The sequence below is a fragment of the Lucilia sericata genome, unplaced genomic scaffold (assembly GCF_015586225.1).
Source record: "Lucilia sericata isolate MDLA Ls3-8-SP2 unplaced genomic scaffold, ASM1558622v1 Contig000389F_arrow, whole genome shotgun sequence".
Classification (NCBI taxonomy): Eukaryota; Metazoa; Arthropoda; class Insecta; order Diptera; family Calliphoridae; genus Lucilia; species Lucilia sericata.
Genome location: NW_023994407.1, coordinates 277,501 through 296,101, shown reverse-complemented (window position 1 = coordinate 296,101; position 18,601 = coordinate 277,501). Strand labels below are relative to the sequence as shown.

Here is an 18,601-nt window from a genome sequence, read left to right as displayed (position 1 = left end):
AATTACATTGCGTCATTTGCCTTTTAAGCGAATTGTGGACTCACTTTCTGAAGTAGTCTCTTTGTGAGGTCTATGGTCAAGTAAGGGACGATCAGTTCAAAATTGGGCAAGTATAAAACTTAGTTGTACCACTTTTTGCTCAAAAGACCTATTCTGGGGGTTCCGTTGTATGGGGACTAGGTGAAATAATGAACCGATCTCGACCAATTTCAATTGTGCGTTACAAACATCAGCACAAACCCAATATACCCTAAAATTCAAGTATATCGATAAAATTCGTCTCATGACGATTGGTCATGAAATCAGGTAGAAGGGAGGGATATAAGGAGATATCCCCGTATATCTCATATATTAACGGTCATGGCGTCAGCGTCAATGTAGGAAGTTTCAAAGATTCATAGAAGGATCACAAATTCAAATATACACATACAAGATCTAAACGTAGTGAAATAGAACAAGTAAGAGTGTTATATTCGACTATACCGAATCTTATATGCCCATAATCAAACCGTATGCCGTAAGTGGAATGCTCCCTATAAACATTAGGTTGATATTTGAAATAGGACTTAAGTCAATTATGAACACATCCCTTTCGGATTAACAAAATATTAATTTTTAAAAACAAAATATTTTTGTACAACTTTTAAACCATGAACATATATGGGCGGTAGGGTCAATTCGGTAAAGAGATTTTGGCTTGTAAGAAAATTACTTCTGTATATGGAATTTCACAGCTATACTCGCATTTTTAAGCCAGTAATGTGCGTTAAAGTCATTTTCTGAGAGGGGCCATATATGGGGGTAGGGTAAGTTATGTACCGATCCTCATAAAATTCGGTAAATAGATTTTAGATCGTATGAAACTTACTTATATTGAATTTCAGCGCTAGACTCGTATTTTTAAGTCAGTAATGGGCGTTAAAGTCATTTTTTGGAGGGGACCATATATGAGGGTCAATTATAGACCGATCATCATAAAATTTGGTAGAATGAATTTGGCTTATATAAAACTTATTTATGTTGAATTTTATCGCTATACTCACATTTTTAAAACAGTTATGACTGTTAAAGCTGCTTTTCGGAGGGCTATTTGTATAGGGGCTATGCGAAAACGTGGCCTTACCTATAAGAAATATTTGTGGAAATTTTTAATTCTCTAGCTCTTTCCGTTCGGACTCTATCGTGCTTTCAACAGACAGACGGACGTACGGATGGACAGACATGACTAGATCGTCTTAGAATTTAATAAGGACCCAGAATATATGTATATACTTTTGTGAAATCTCCCATTAAAACCAATATATCACCCCTACGAGGGGACGCTAAAACCCAGGCTCTTCGTAGAATTCAACCTTCTGATCCAGTTCGGATACTTTAGTCGGAGCGTAGCATTGTACTATCGTCATTTTCATGGCACGTGTACGTATTCTGACAGATATAATTCTGTCAGAGTGTGGTTTCCAGCTGACAAGGGCTTTCCGAGGTCATGTATATAATAAAAAACTTCTTGGTTGGTTAGATGCCTTACCTGAGTATAGAAAAGTGAGTCCGTTTTGTGTTTTCATCTCGCCTGACTCTGGCCAGCTAGTCTCAGAGAGACCAAGAACTTCGACATCATATGCACGTCATTCTCTGCTAACTTGTGCCAGTTGCGAAGATTCCAGAAGCGTTCTTACATTCCAGCTTCAAAATCGTATCCTCAATTCCATTCCATAAGTCGGCATCGGTTGATCAGTTTGATTGTTATTTTTGTTTGTTGTGGTTTCAGTAATCAAGTAGTTTTAAGATGACTAGCTGATTGGGCTAGTGCATTCGATCCTGGCGCTGGAGCTGCCAGGCCGACGCGGAGCAACGGTATTTCCTCCGTGCAAATGTGAAGATTATACCGCCTAAGTTCGGTAGTCAGAGCCCCGTTTTGTTTACATTTTTAGAACACAAACACCTATTCCTCGATTTGCACATGAGACAAATCATTATTTTAACACGGTGATGTCATTGGAGGCAAGTACTTCTACGCTCGCTTACAAATAGGGAGTTAAAGAAGTACTTGCAATTTCTCTTACAGAACAAATGTTGAGTAAGTTGTTTTTTTTTATACCCTCCACCACCATCAGTGGTGATAGAGGGTATATATAAGTTTGTCATTCCGTGTGTAACACCAAGAAATATTCATCTGAGACCCAACAAAGTATATATATTCTGGGTGCTTATGAAATTCTGAGTCGATTTAGCTATGTCCGTCCGTCCGTCCGTCCGTCTGTCCGTCTGTCTGTCTGTGTAATACACGCTCACGTTAAAACGAATCAAAAATATTCATTATTATCCGGTACAGTTTGGTATTGAAAATGAGCAAAATCGGTTCACATCGGGAAAAGTTATGAATCAAAATTTAAAACAACTCCGAAAAAATAAGCATTTTTTACACATTCTAAAGTAAGTTTCTCGAAAACTATGCAAGATAATTTCATGAAAGTCATCATACATTCGTTTCTACACAAGATCTTGATTCCTACTGAAAATTACCAGAATCGGTCCATAATTTCATATACCTCCCATACAAAAGTACATATTCCCGCAAAATGAGTTTTTTGTTAATAACTTCCGTCAGAATGTTGATATCTTCACAAAATTTTACAAATTAAAATTCTATATCAATAGAATTCATTTAGAGAAAAAATTTTCTGGATCGGTCCATAATTCGACATAGCTCTCATACAAGGTCCCCTCCCGAAAATCACTTAAACGCGCATAACTCATTACTAAATTAAAATATCCATATAAAATTTGGAATAAGTATTGCTCATATGCACAAAAATATTACTGTGAAAGTTTTTTCCGATCGGTCCATAATTGGTCATAGCTCCCATACAAGATCCCCTCCCGAAAATCACTTAAACGCACATAAATCATTACTAAATTAAGATATCCATATAAAATTTGGTACAAGTATTGCTCATATGTACAGAAATATTACTGTGAAATTTTTCCGATCGGTCCATAATTGGTCATAGCTCCCATACAAGGTGTCCTCCCGAAAATCACTTAAACGAACATAACTCATTACTAAATTAAGATATCCACATAAAGTTTGGTACAACTATTGCTCACATATACAGAAATATTACTATGAAAGTTTTCCGATCGGTCCATAATTGGTCATAGCTCCCATACAAGGTCCCTTCCCGAAAATCACTTAAACGAACATAACTCATTATTAAATTAAGATATCCACATAAAATTTGGTACAAGTATTGCTCATATGCACAGAATATTACTGTGAATTTTTTTTCCGATCGGTCCATAATTGGTCATAGCTCCCATACAAGGTCCCCTCCCGAAAATCACTGAAACGCACATAACTCATTACAAAATATTGATATCCATACATTTAGCACAAATATTGCTCTTATATAAATAAATTACACTATAAAATTGTTTTACGATCGGTCCATATTTGGTCATAGCTCTCATACTAGGTCCCCTCCAGAAAATCACTTAAATGCACAATATTTATTGCCAAATAATGATATAGATACAGAATTTTGAAATTTTGTCTTTATATACATTATTGGTCATAGCTCCCATACAAGGTCCTTTTACGAAAATCTCTTAAACGCACATTACTCATTACCAAATAAAGCTATTGATACAAAATTTGGCACAAATATTAGTTTGGTATACAAAAATTATATTTCAAGATTTTTTCAAGATCGGTCCATAATATGGGTGCGGTCGGTGCCATGCAAGTGTCCCTTCAGAAAATCACCTGAACACACATTAGTTATTACTAAATTACGATATAGATACAAAATTTGACTGAAATATAGCTTTTATGTACAGAAATTTTGCTTAAAGAATTTTTTACGATCGGTCTATAATTGGTCATATCTCCCCTACTAGGTCCTGCTCCTAAAAGCAATGTAACCGTATTTAACTAGTTGCATTATCAATTTGTGTAGAACAAAATTATATATATATGTATTTTGAAAATCCTTAAATCATTCACACACATGCATACATGCACATTAAATATCGTTAAAGCATATCTTAGGGCGCTATAAAAATATAAAAGAAAATGGGGTTTGTAATATTCAATAAATCTTGGAATTATAACAGATTTAAGCTGTTTAAATCTTGGAGTTTTTCTATCTAAGACATAAGAAAACTTATTTCAAATATATGATCAATTAAAAAAGTATTAATATAAAAGTAGCTGGTGGAGGGTATTTAAGATTCGGCTCAGCCGAATATAGCACTCTAACTTGTTTAATAATAAAAATATTAAAAATACATACAAATATAATTTTCTTTTCTTTTTTGTAAAACACAATTCTTAACACGCAATTAAATAAAATGTGCAAACAAAATGACAAAGCCGAAAATAAGGTACTTCTATATCAGATTATAAGAAAGTCATTACTAGAGTACTACTAAGTAATGCAGATGGTAAGTTGTGGTCATTGAAAAGTAAGTGGTTATGGAAGTACAAGGGTTTACCTTTTTCACCGAGTTTTTGCTGGGATAGTAGAAAGAAAAAGTAGATTAGACTAAGTAAGAACATATGAGAATATAATTTTAACGGTGCACGTTTACTAAAGTTATCGCAATACTTCCAGCAAAATTTAGCACAAAATATAATCTGACACCCCTAGTGATGCTTCAAGATGTTGCTCATAATAATGACGACACTGGTTTCTTAATTAAAAAATTATATTCTGATAATTAATAAAAGTTTTTAACAAAAGTCCATTTTTATGTTTGTATATTATCAACATATTTATAAATAAAGCTTTTTATAATATTTTTTTTTTAAATTTCTTTAGAATTAAAAATATATTTTAGTCGTTCTTCAAAGCTTCAATTAATTAGATGTTTTGATTTTATATATTTCTTAGATTCAAACTGAAACAAAAACAAATCAAAAAGATAATTGTAAAAAGCTACATAATATATAAACAAATCTTAATAAACATTTAATCAAAAATAGAACAAAATAAAATCTACTTGATGTTTAATTAAAAAGTATAAAAATACAAAAATAATAATGGTTTATGAAACATCTTATGATACCGGACTTCACCCATTTATACCCGATACAAAACGAGGCTTTTGGGCAAGCCCCAATGATTTCATATATGCCGGCATTGCTCTAGCATTTCGTTTGGACTTTTTTGCCATGTCATGGTTTTTCTCCCTAAGTTATAGGGGTGAGTACTAGAGAGTTAAATTTCCTTGTCAAAACCGGTTCCCTTCAACTCTACTTGATTGTTCGCACGATAACCGACATAAATTCCCAACTTTCAGATACTGCTATGATACCGACCTATCTATTATCATTGGCCCTGTATGCAATTCCACTTATGGTTATACAATCGTTTCTGGGACAATTTTCTAGCAGCAGTTATATATCAGCATTTCGTTTGACGCCTTTATTTAAAAGTAAATTTCAGAATATTGTTAATTTTAACAGCATTAATAATGTTAACTTAACTCATCCGGTCCCTAGGTGTTGGTTATATAGCATTAGCTATTAATTTGATAGTACTAACATACTATAGCCTATTTGCTGTGGTACCTTTGGTCTATATGTTTGCCTCTATGCAGCCTACCTTACCCTGGAGTTGTGACGGTTTTAAGAAATGGGCCACCAATTTAACTGAAAGTGAAAAGATTAATGTAAGTCAAGATTTTAAAATATTTAAATTTTATATTCTATCCCAAGTACTAATTTATTACTTTTGCCTTAAGCTTTGTAATATTCGATTTCAAAACGCCTCAGATTACGATGATGATTATAGTGATTCATATATATTCCTGAATCATCACATACCCTCTGTGTTGTATTTTAAGTAAGTTTAGTTTTAATGTTGTGCTAACTTTTGGATTTATTAAAATTTTATCTTTATAGAACCCTCTTCCACGACCAAAATTTATTTAAATATGATGACATGGAGTTTACAATGTCCTGGCAACTGGTTTTGTGCTCGATTATTGTTTGGACCATAGTAGCAGTTTTAATTTATAAATTTTTTAATACAGAAAAGGTATGTAAATCGGTAAATCGATATCGGCAATCGATAATTTAAATTAGTTAATTCGAAGCGTGGCGTGGCCCTAACGAGTGCAGGACCGAAAGTCGCATCTAAATGATCAAGTATGAGGTTTGTATATTCAGAAGGGACACACAGGATTACGGCACAGTTATACAAAAAAATAGACGCACGGGTTCATACGAATATAGAGCATATAGAGAGTGAAACTGAAGAGCACTTTCTTTGCGATTGTCAGATTAGATCCAAATATCTTGGAGGTGTTGTTATTCCGGATATTACGCCCAAGAAGCTCCGTTCACAATATACAATATGACGGTTTTGTTTCTTCCAACAAACATTATCTATGCAAAGGAGCGCACAACAGTTCCGATAGTGGTCAGGTCCTCCTATTACCCAACCGGACGTGCGTATGCAGACAAATGTAGAGCATGTATGTGGTGAGGAGAGTGAAACTCTGGAGCACTTTCTTTGCCACTGTCAGGCATTCGTCGAAGTTAGATCTTGGGATCTTGGAAGTGATGTTATTCCGGAAATAACATTCCTGACTAACACTGTTGAACAATTCATAGGAATTTCTTTCAGGAAACTGAGTTTCAGTTAGTTAGTTAGTTAGTTAGTTAGTAAGTTAGTTAGTTAGTTAGTTAGTTAGTTAGTTAGTTAGTTAGTTAGTTAGTTAGTTAGTTAGTTAGTTAGTTAGTTAGTTAGTTAGTTAGTTAGTTAGTTAGTTAGTTAGTTAGTTCGTTAGTTAGTTAGTTCGTTAGTTAGTTAGTTCGTTAGTTCGTTCGTTCGTTCGTTTAGTTCGTTCGTTAGTTCGTTCGTTAGTTTCGTTCGTTCGTTCGTTCGTTCGTTCGTTCGTTCGTTCGTTTCGTTCGTTCGTTTTAGTTTCGTTAGTCGTTAGTTCGTTCGTTAGTTCGTTCGTTCGTTTCGTTCGTTCGTTCGTTCGTTCGTTCGTTCGTTCGTTAGTTCGTTCGTTCGTTCGTTCGTTCGTTTAGTTCGTTAGTTCGTTCGTTCTTTCGTTCGTTCGTTTCGTTCGTTCGTTCGTTCGTTCGTTCGTTTGTTCGTTCGTTCGTTCGTTCGTTCGTTCGTTCGTTCGTTTCGTTTTCGTTCGTTTCGTTTCGTTCGTTCGTTCGTTCGTTCGTTCTTTTCGTTCGTTCGTTCGTTCGTTCTTCGTTCGTTCGTTTCGTTCGTTCGTTCGTTCGTTCGTTCGTTCGTCCTTCGTTCGTTCGTTCGTTCGTCGTTCGTTCGTTTCGTTCGTTCGTTCGTTCGTTGTTCGTTCGTTCGTTCGTTCGTTCGTCGTTCGTTCGTTCGTTTTCGTTCGTTTCGTTTCGTTCGTTCGTTCGTTCTTCGTTCGTTCGTTCGTTCGTTGTTAGTTCGTTCGGTTCTTCGTTCGTTCGTTTCGTTTGTCGTTCTTCGTTTTCTTGTTCGTTAGTTCGTTTCGTTCGTTTCGTTCGTTTCGTTTCGTTCGTTCGTTCGTTCGTTCGTTCGTTCGTTCGTTCGTTCGTTCGTTCGTTCGTTCGTTCGTTTCGTTCGTTCGTCGTTCGTTCGTTCGTTCGTTCGTTCGTTCGTTCGTTTCGTTCGTTCGTTTTCGTTTTCGTCTCTTCGTTCGTCCTCTGCGTTCGTCCTTTCCGTTTCGTCCTCTTCTCGTTCTTCTCTTCGTTTCGTCCTTTAGTTAGACATATTAGTTTACTATTTTAGTTGTTTTAGTTAGTTGTTAGTTAGTTAGTTTAGTTAGTTAGTTAGTTCTTTGTCGTTTAGTTCGTTCGTTAGTTAGTTTCGTTAGTTAGTTTAGTTCGTTCGTTAGTTCGTTCGTTAGTTCGTTGTTCGTTGTTCTTCGTTAGTTCGTTAGTTAGTTTTTAGTTCGTTCGTTCGTTAGTTCGTTAGTTAGTTAGTTAGTTATTTAGTTAGTTTAGTTAGTTAGGTCGTCTTTAGTTAGTCATATTAGTTAGTCTTGTTCGTTTTAGTTCGTTCGTTCGTTCGTTCGTTTCGTTTCGTTCGTTCTTCAGTTTCGTTCGTTCGTTCGTTCGTTCGTTCGTTTTTTCGTTCGTTAGTTCGTTCGTTCGTTTTATTCTTCTTAGTTAGTTCGTTCGTTCGTTAGTTCGTTTTAGTTAGTTCGTTCGTTCGTTCGTTTTTCTTAGTTTCGTTCGTTCGTTCGTTGTCTCGTTAGTTCGTTTTCGTTCGTTCGTTCGTTCGTTCGTTCGTTCGTTCGTTCGTTTCGTTCGTTCGTTCGTTAGTTCGTTCGTTCGTTCGTTCGTTCGTTCGTTAGTTCGTTCGTCGTTCGTTCGTTCGTTCTTTCGTTCGTCGTTCGTTCTTAGTTCGTTCGTTCGTTCGTTCTTCGTTCGTTCGTTCGTTCTTCGTTCGTTCGTTCGTTCTTTCGTTCGTTCGTTCGTTCGTTTCGTTCGTTCGTTCGTTTCGTTGTTCGTTCGTTCGTTCGTCGTTCGTTCGTTCGTTCGTTCGTTCGTTCGTTCGTTCGTTTCGTTCGTTTCGTTCGTTTCGTTCGTTCGTTCGTTCGTTGTTCGTTCGTTCGTCTTTCGTTCGTTCGTTCGTTCGTTCGTTCGTTCGTTTCGTTGTTCGTTCGTTTCGTTCGTGTTCGTTCGTTCGTTCGTTTTCGTTCGTTCGTTAGTTCGTTTCGTCCTCTTCGTTCGTCCTCTTCGTTCGCCCTCTTCGTTCGTCCTCCCTCCCCCTCCTTCCCCTCATTCCCTTTTTTTTCTCCTACCGTCCCTCTCTGCATCTTTTCCACCATTGTTTTCTTCCTGTCCTCTTCCTCCTCCCTCCTTCTTACTGTTTATCTGATACAATTATTTATTTTTCCAGCTGGGTCAATTAATTCGTTATAGCGTCTGGATATTCGTAGGACTATTGATCATATGTTTAATACGTTTTAGTTTTCTACCTGGAGCAGGTGTTGTTTATCGCAAAGTTTTTATGCCTTATTGGAGGGAGTATCTATATAGTTTCAACATGTTACCAATGTATGGTCTATCGGCATTTGGTCCTGGTTGGGGTATCCTAATAACACTTTCTAGTTTTAATAAATTTAAAACTAACATCAAGAAATCAAGTTGGATTATTGCTTTGGGGCAAATGTTGGTTATAGTGGCACTAAGTTTAATCACCCAATTATCGGAAAGATATTTAAAAGGTAATCTTGCACGTGAGCTTTTGTTGAAAAATTCTATATTTTAATGTAAACTTCGTTTTTTTAGAAACTACTGATAATAATTATTATTCGCGAGTGGAACGTGTTTCGGCTTTATATTTATCCAGTGGCAGTGTTATGGCTCACATGAAATGGGCCAATTTATGGTCTATATTATACTTTTTTATGATGTTTTTGGGAGCTTTAGTTTTAATCGTAATAATTTTGATTAAATATAGGTTTTACATTTATAATAATGAAATTGTTTTAAATTTCTAGGTCATACAATTATTTTCAATTTTGACTACAATATTTGATGAATTTGCATCGCTGAGAGATCGAAAGATGGAAGTTTGTATGATAGTTACTGCCACCATAGCTTTTTGTTCACTGTATTTTACTTCGAATGTAAGTTGGCAAATCAAGATCTCTATTTCCCTATGAATATCTCTGTTTTCTTGTTATTATGTCTCTTAGCATGGAGTTACGCATTTCAATGCAATTTCTGCAGATTCCAATATTACCCAAAATGCCCTAAATTTACTGTTAATCCTAATTGTTCTATGGATTTATGGTCGTATTAGATTTCAGCGTGATATAGAATTTATGATAAATCAAGGTTTCTCAACTTGGCAAATAAATATTTTGAGGTTTGTGGCTCCACTGTTTATGCTATTTTCATTGGTAAATAACAAATTAATGGGACCATTTATATCTTCAATTCTATATAATCATCTTTGATATTCTTTCCAGTTGACCGCTGTGTTAATAGCAGGTTATGAACACATTATTGCAGTTCCTGGCATCCAAATAATTTGCATCACTTTTGTTGCTTTACCTTGGATTTATATACCTGTATATGCCATACGTTCGATGTATCAGAGTATTGGTACAATAAAGACACGTTTTCAACATTGTTGTCGTCCAAATGACTGGTATCCGGTCGATGCCGAAGAACGACAACGTTACGAGGAGGCAATGGGCAATTTGGATGTAACGCATCAATTAAATGAGGTTACCGAAGAAATTTGACATTTATAAGTAAAATATTTAAGAAACTATAGTCGGGCCTGGCCGATCATATACGATAACCTACACCAGTTATGATTATATTTAAAATGTGATTTTTTTATTATAATAAAGCAATTATGTTGAATTTAATTTCTAAAAGTATTACCCGATCCTAATAAAATTTTGCACAGGGACACAATATCTTTTGAGCAAGTTATCTGTTACCTTTCTGATCTGAGCAGTACCGAGAAGATCACACTGAATTAGAGATTTACTGCAGAATAGTGGAACAACAACAATTGAGTAAGTTTCGTCCATTTATAGGCGAGCACTAGGTTTAGCAGGCACGTCCGCAATATTATTCCCTGGAACATTCGAATGTGCCGGTACCCAAAGTAGTAGTAATAGTAGTATAAAAGTCGTATACCCTCCAGTTGGAGATTTAATATAGGTTTACTGATAGAACAGAATGTTAGAATATTTACTGTTAGTACAGAATTTAATATATTATTGTACTAAAATTTTCTTAAAATTTTTGGAATTTTATTTTTCGTATCATCACATACATACACGTTTGTACTAATAATTAAATTCATTAAACTAACATAAAAGAAACTAATCACTTCTTGACTTTCTTTAACAATTCTAAAGTTTCAAAATTATTCATATTCAATTCTTTCATAATTTTTTGTGAATTTTTAAATTCATTATAGGCCAAGCGATAATCATCTTGAGCTGGTAGCCAATATTTAGCCTGTAACGAACGTAAGAAGTTCTCTTTTAGAGTGCCTTTGGGCAGTACGATTTTCTGCAACATATACAAAGGAATGCAAATAATAGAAATGGCACAACTGCACCAGCCCACAATAATGGCCCATTCGGGATAGCTACGGTCATTATAACGCACGGGTCTATTAAAGATAATGGTGGTGAAGAAAATCGTCTAGAAATATATAAAAAAACATAAATCAGTAAAAATGTTAAAAAGTTATTCAAGATATTTTGAACTTACTACTAATATAAGTGGTGTTATATATTTCCAACAATAGCGCCAGATTCTTTCGGGTTTTTTGCCAATCATAAAATAAATGTCATCAATAAAGTTATCAACACCATAAATCCAACCGACCATAACAATCTCAAATATACAGATCAATATTACCGATACCGAAGCTGAGTACCAATCCAGCAATTGCAAAATGAACATGCCACCCTAATTATTACAAAAATGTATAGATTTTTAATTTCAAAAAAAAAATTTTGTACAGAATTTCTATTTACATTTGTTGTAAGTATAATGGACATTGAGAACATCAGAATACATGAAATCAGGGTTACGGCAAATTTATATGGCCTCACTTTGGGTATTTCATCCAATATGGATGATATTATTGCTTCGATTTGTACAAACTGAAAAAGGAAGTATTAGAGTTTTTTTTTTTAATTTTTTATGCAATTTGAAAATCTACCACACTGTCTAAGCCCAGCAAAAAGAGCATGGTGAAAAATAGACCGGCCCATAATTGAGAAAATGGCAACATAGATATAGCCTGCGGATACGTTATAAATGCCAGTCCAGGTCCAGATGTTGCTACGGTTGCCACCGGAATTCCCGTTTGATCTACAAGAATAATTTTGAATAACTAACTAACTAACTAACTAACTAACTAACTAACTAACTAACTAACTAACTAACTAACTAACTAACTAACTAACTAACTAACTAACTAACTAACTAACTAACTAACTAACTAACTAACTAACTAACTAACTAACTAACTAACTAACTAACTAACTAACTAACTAACTAACTAACTAACTAACTAACTAACTAAATAACTAACTAACTAAATAACTAACTAACTACCTAACTAACTAACTAACTAACTACTAACTAACTAACTAACTAACTAACTAACTAACTAACTAACTAACTAACTAACTAACTAACTAACTAACTAACTAACTAACTAACTAACTAACTAACTAACTAACTAACTAACTAACTACTAACTAACTAACTAACTAACTTAACTAACTAACTAACTAACTAACTAACTAACTACTACTAACTAACTAACTAACTAACTAACTAACTAACTAACTAACTAACTAACTAACTAACTAACTAACTAACTAACTAACTAACTAACTAACTAACTAACTAACTAACTAACTAACTAACTAACTAACTAACTAACTAACTAACTAACTAACTAACTAACTAACTAACTAACTAACTAACTAACTAACTAACTAACTAACTAACTAACTAACTAACTACTAACTAACTAACTACTAACTAACTAACTACTAACTAACTAACTAACTAACTAACTAACTAACTAACTACTAACTAACTAACTAACTAACTAACTAACTAACTAACTAACTAACTAACTAACTAACTAACTAACTAACTAACTACTAACTAACTAACTAACTAACTAACTAACTAACTAACTAACTAACTACTAACTAACTAACTAACTAACTAACTAACTAACTAACTAACTAACTAACTAACTAACTAACTAACTAACTAACTAACTAACTAACTAACTAACTAACTAACTAACTACTAACTAACTAACTAACTAACTAACTAACTAACTAACTAACTAACTAACTAACTAACTAACACTAACTAACTAACTAACTAACTAACTAACTAACTAACTAACTAACTAACTAACTAACTACTAACTAACTAACTAACTAACTAACTGACTGGCTGACTGACTGACTGACTAAATAACTAACTAATTAACTAACTAACTGACTGACTAACTAACAATGTAGGGCAAATGCTTTTCTAATTGCTCGTTATAAAAGCAACTTTTCTGTAGAAAATTGCAACAAGCTACTTTTCTATTATAAAATTTGTCGTTATACAACAATTTTTCTATTAGAAAATTGCCCGTTGTACAAGCAAATTTTCTATAGGAAAATGGCTTGTTATACAACAGCATTTCTTTTAGAAAATTGCTCGTTATACAAGCAACGTTTCTATAAGAAAATTGTTGGTTGTACAAGCAACTTTTCTACAGGAAAATTACTCTTTAAGCAAGCAACTTCTCTATATGAAAATGGCTCATTATACAAGGAACATCTTTAGGAACATAGCTCGTTATACAAACAACTTTTCTTTAGGAAAATTGCTTGTTATACAGCAACTTTTCTGTTAGAAAGTTGCTCGTTATACAATATACTATTCTATTAGAAAATTGCTTGTTATACAAGCAACTTTTCTATTAGAAAATTGCTCGTTACACAAGCAACTTTACTGTAGGAAAATTTTTGTAATGCCATTTCTTATAATATAAGCTTGTAATGTAAGCAACGTTTCTATAGGAAAAACTTGTAATGGAAGCCACTTTTATATAGGAAAATAGCTAGAAAAGCAACTTTTCTGTAGGAAAATTGCTTGGATTACAATTGTAAAAGGAACTTTTCTTGTTAAACAACTTTGCTATAAAAAAATTTGATTTGGATTTATTACTTTTGTTTGAAGCAACTTTTAATTAAATTATTGAGAGTATATTTTTGAAAAGAGTAAAACTTACGTGACAAAAATCCCAATACGGAAAATACCACAAATCCAGCAAAAATACTTGTTGAACAATTTATAATCGGTATATAAATGGAATCACCTTTTGCATTATTACGAAAATGATTAAAACTAGCCATATTGACAATACCACCCCATCCCGGGCCCAATGAGAAAAATATTTGTATGGCTGCATCAGCCCAAACTTTGAGATCCAATAAACGAGACCATTCAGGATAAATATAAAATAGAATGCCCTTAGTGGCGCCGGGTAATGTAACGCCACGTATAAATAGAATGAAAAGTATAATGAATGGAAATGTGGCAGTAAAATAAACCACTTTACCGACCTGTTATAAATAGAAAATTTAAAAATTCGTTTTAAATTAATAAAATTCTCTAAAACTTACAGTTTCTATGCCCTTAATTATGCACACATAAACCATAATCCAGGCTATCAGTACACCGAAAAATAATGGCCATTGTATGCTTCCAATTTCATCAATGCCTTTGGATATTTTTAAAATTTCTAAACTTAAATTAGAAAACATTGATTTATATATAATCTTGAGCAAATTTCCAGGTATTAGATTACACTTACTGGAAAAACTCATCAGCTGGAGTTTTAAAATCCCCACGATTTGTAAAATTACGATTAGCCATCTATAAAAGTGTTTGATAAAAGTTTTTGGACAAAAATACAATTAAATTTGTATATTATGAAAAATTACTTACTAACCTCTGTCACCTCAATACAATGCTCAGTATTCCAAGCATTCCCACAGGATTCCCAGGGTAATTTGGCAGTAAATATATGTTTAAGGAACATTAAGGGATAAGCAATGATTACCGAATAATAAACGGTACAAATTATATTAACTACTACTATTGCATAGCCAGCTCCTTAATTTGAAATAAATTGAATATATGTAAATAAAATTGGAATTCATTCAGGTGAAATAAGTACTTACCTTTGAATAAGGGAGCCAAACGAAAAATTCCAATACATCCTAAACTAGAAAATTGACCCATAATAATTTCCATAAAAAATAATGGAATGCCACAGAAAAATAACATTAAAAGATATGGAACTAAAAATGCACCTGAAAGAAAAATAGATTTTGTTAAAACAAGTAAGAATATGTCGTCAGTTTTGTCCGACTTTCTGATGTATTACAACACCTTTAAGTTGCTGGTTCTATATTGAAATCATGGATCTCCTAATTTTTATACCCACCACCAAAAAATATGGGGGGGGGTTGTATATTGTTTTTGTCATTCCATTTGTAACACATCGAAATATTGGTCAAAGACCCATAAAGGTATATATATTCTGGGTCTCTTTTAAATTCTAAAACGATCTAGCCATGTCCGTCCATCCGTCTGAAATTATCTATCGTTGAAATTACGATAGGGCCCACACGGAGACAGTTGAAATTTTGCATAAATATTCTCTATTGCTAAGGTTTGTTTGGTATTGAAAATGGGCAATATTGGTCCACGTTTTCGGATAGCCCCCATACAAGTGGACCTCAAAAAAACAGCTTTCACGGACATAACTGTTTTAGAAGTACAAGTATAGCGATGAAATTCGATATAAATAAATTTCATATGAGCCAATATCTTTTTACCTAATTTTTTGAGGATCGGTCTTTAATTGACCATACTCCCCATATACGATCCCCTTCAGAAAAAGACTTTAACGCTCATTGCTAGCCTAAACATTCGAATATAGCGATAAAATTCGACATAAATAAGTCTCATATGAGCCAAAATCTTTCTAACAAATTTTTTGAGGATCGGTCCATAATTGACCCTACCCCCCATATAAGGTCCCATTCAGAAATTAACATTAATACTCATTACTGGCTTAAACATTCGGTAATAGCGATGAAATTCGGTATAAGTAAGTTTCATATGAGCCAAAATCTTTCTACCAAATTTTTTGAAGATCGGTTCATAATTGACCCTACCCCCCATATAAGGTCCCACACATTTAAGTTTCTTATGATCTAAAACCTTTCTACCAATTTTTTTAGGATCTGCCTATAAAGGACACTACCTCACATATAAGGTCCCACTCTGAAAATGACTATAACGCTCATTACTGGCTTAAAAATATGAATATAGTGACGAAATTTTACACACATAAGTTATATGCAAGCCAAAATCTCTACCAAATTCTATATAGATCGGTCCATAATTGACCCTACCCCCCCATATAAGGTCCCCTTCAGAAAATTATTTAAACGACCATTGCTGGCATAAAAATACGAGCTATGAAATATGGTTATGAAATTCGACATAAGAAACTTTTATACGAACGCTAATCTTGCTACCGAATTTCATGCGGAATACGGCGGTAATTTATCCCTACCCCGCATATAAGCTTCCTTTAGAAAATTATATTAACGCTAATTAATGGCATAAAAATTCGAGTACATCGATGATATTCAATGTAAACAAGTTTTATATGAACCAAAATCGGTCTACAAATAATTGACCATACCCCCCATATAAGGAGGATTCAGAAAATTACTAGTACAGCGATAAAAATCGACATAAAAAAGTAATATATTTAGGAACATAATTATGCATTCCGAATTTAATGAGGACTGATCTATAACTGGGGCTAAGGTCAGTTATAGATAAAAAGTTCCCTTCTGGAAAGAGTTTTGGTTATTAAAATACAAGTTTTCCTTATTTAAAATACGAGTATTGCGATGAAATTTGACATAAACAAGTTCTATACAAAACTAAATCTATGTATAAAATTTTATGAGTATCGATTCATAATTGACGCATATAAAGGTCCTCTTCAGAAAATTACTCATATGCTCACGGTTTCAAAATTGTACAAAAATATATTGTTTTTAAAAATTAATATTTTGTTAGTTCAAAAGAGCTTGGTCCATAATTGACTTAAGCCATATTTTAAATATCACCCTGATGTTTATAGGGCAGCATTCCTTTTACGTCATACGGCTTGATGGTGGGCTGTGCCGAAGTAAAAATTATCTTAAAAATTGCGACCTCTAGCATGCGCACAAGGTTTACATGGACACTCAGACAAACGGACATAGCTTAATCGACTCAGAAAGTGAGTCTAATATACTTTATGGTGGGTGTAGGACCAATATTTTTGGGTGTTACAAACATCAGCACAAATGCATAATACCAATCACCCTATAGTGGGGTGGGTAGTTTATAAATATGCATTCGTAATACTGCATAGGTTAGGTTAGTTTGATAGGAGGATGTATACTACATCAAATCCAAAGAAATACACTTAGCCGCTATCGGGCCTGTTGTGCGCTACATAAATACCGACCATTTTGTTAATTATGCAATAATCGTGAATCATTTTTTCGCATTTAAACTGGACCCTAGACCCTAAATATGTATATAAGGTCCACTTAGCGAATGTCTTCAACGTTCATAACATGACTAAAATCTGATGAAGGTTAGTTTAGCTGAATGGATTTCACAGTGAGACAAAATAAACAAAAATCGAAATATCTGGAAAGTGATACTACTTTTCTGAAAGGTGGATCCGAGTAGAACAAGAATATTTTTTTGAAATTTCCCGAACACCTCCAAAATCTTGAGATATGGATAAAAAAACGGTTTTTCATATCTTTAAGCACTTAAAATCCAGTAACTTAGTTGAATCTCAACCGATTTTAAGTTTCTGAACGGATTTAGAAAGCAGAAGCTGAGGCCTTTATGCCATTTAAGTAACCCAGAAAAATATGTGTGCATTTCATTTGCAAACACGTTTTTGATTTTAGTTTTGCACCGTTTTTAAAGTTTGGATAGGAACCGTACTGAGACGTTTCGTCTCAGCTTTGATTGATTCACTCAAATGTTACACTTTTTGTTCAAAGCAGTTCATCAGATTATAGAGCTATAACTGTCTTTATAAAAGCTTAATTGCTCTAATTAGTGATGGTTATACTGAGATCCCCAACCATGATGTGGTTGGTTCTGTCCTTCAGTTTTCGATCAAGAATTACTTACGTCTAAGAATTTTACAATATTCCCCTCTCAAAGTACCGTGATTTAGTATAGGCAAGCATTTTCATCTTCTTGTAAAGAGATAGTGGCTCCTCTGCCCTTCTGCATAAATAATTTGGATCCTTCCAGCTTAGGAGTATTGCGACATCATTTGCATTGCAGAATGATCTAAATTCTTAAGCCCCTTAGGTTTCTAATGGATATAAAATTCCGTCTTATGTTGTGCCACGAAATCCCTTTTTTCTGATTAACACCCTATTCCTTAACATTAGGTTATTTCAGTCTCGTAGATTGGATAAGAATATCAGTTTGTCTAAATATCAATTTGAACTGCAAATTTATACAATTTGCTATGGAAGGTCTTCTCTATGAAGTGTGCAGCTTTATTCAGCACGATTAGTTTTGCGAGGGCTAGAGTAAATTATGGAGCATTCCTAACGAAATTTGGTAGAGAGATTTCGGTTCATAAAAAACTTGTTCATGTCAAATTTCATTACTCTACTTCTATTTTGAAATCAGTTGAACGTTAAAGTCACGTTCTGTAGAGGACCTTATATGGCGGCTAAGGTCAAACATTCACCTACATATTTTGCATCAATAGAAAATATTTGTGGAAAAATTTTGTTTAAATGTCATCAAATGAAACCTCTACATTCTATCTAAATTATTTGTTTGACTCACTTTTAGACAAAAAATCGAAAAGAAATTAAATTTAAAAAAGGTCTCATTTTCGAAACAAAAATGTTCAAAATTTGTTGGACCTACAACTTACCTCCCCCACTACGATAGCACAGATATGGAAAACGCCAAACATTTCCCAAACCAACAGCATAT

General features: G+C 33.8%; 2 protein-coding genes across 2 annotated transcripts in view; one reads left to right on the top strand and one right to left on the bottom strand.

The window, feature by feature from the left end:
• Window positions 1–4,840: 4,840 nt before the first annotated feature.
• LOC119604407 (sodium- and chloride-dependent neutral and basic amino acid transporter B(0+)-like) lies at window positions 4,841–10,362 on the top strand. The gene is made up of 10 exons (XM_037956988.1): window positions 4,841–5,207; window positions 5,305–5,439; window positions 5,507–5,676; window positions 5,749–5,849; window positions 5,909–6,044; window positions 8,865–9,192; window positions 9,257–9,405; window positions 9,469–9,597; window positions 9,667–9,873; window positions 9,943–10,362. Exons 1-10 carry the CDS (start codon window positions 5,045–5,047, stop codon window positions 10,219–10,221), a joined length of 1,797 nt encoding a protein of 598 aa, XP_037812916.1. The 5' UTR covers window positions 4,841–5,044; the 3' UTR covers window positions 10,222–10,362.
• A 347-nt stretch (window positions 10,363–10,709) lies between these two features.
• The window catches only part of LOC119604409 (sodium- and chloride-dependent glycine transporter 1), an 8,523-nt gene continuing 631 nt past the window's right edge, over window positions 10,710–18,601 (bottom strand). Inside the window, exons 1-10 of the mRNA XM_037956990.1 lie at window positions 18,540–18,601; window positions 14,722–14,853; window positions 14,490–14,653; window positions 14,352–14,413; window positions 14,161–14,284; window positions 13,767–14,100; window positions 11,670–11,821; window positions 11,482–11,610; window positions 11,213–11,413; window positions 10,710–11,143 (exon numbers count right to left, since the gene is read on the bottom strand). The exon at window positions 18,540–18,601 is cut by the window's right edge and continues 631 nt beyond it. Coding sequence (XP_037812918.1) covers window positions 10,820–11,143; window positions 11,213–11,413; window positions 11,482–11,610; window positions 11,670–11,821; window positions 13,767–14,100; window positions 14,161–14,284; window positions 14,352–14,413; window positions 14,490–14,653; window positions 14,722–14,853; window positions 18,540–18,601 — 1,684 coding nt within the window. The 3' untranslated portion in view covers window positions 10,710–10,819. The remainder of the gene's footprint in view (window positions 11,144–11,212; window positions 11,414–11,481; window positions 11,611–11,669; window positions 11,822–13,766; window positions 14,101–14,160; window positions 14,285–14,351; window positions 14,414–14,489; window positions 14,654–14,721; window positions 14,854–18,539) is intronic.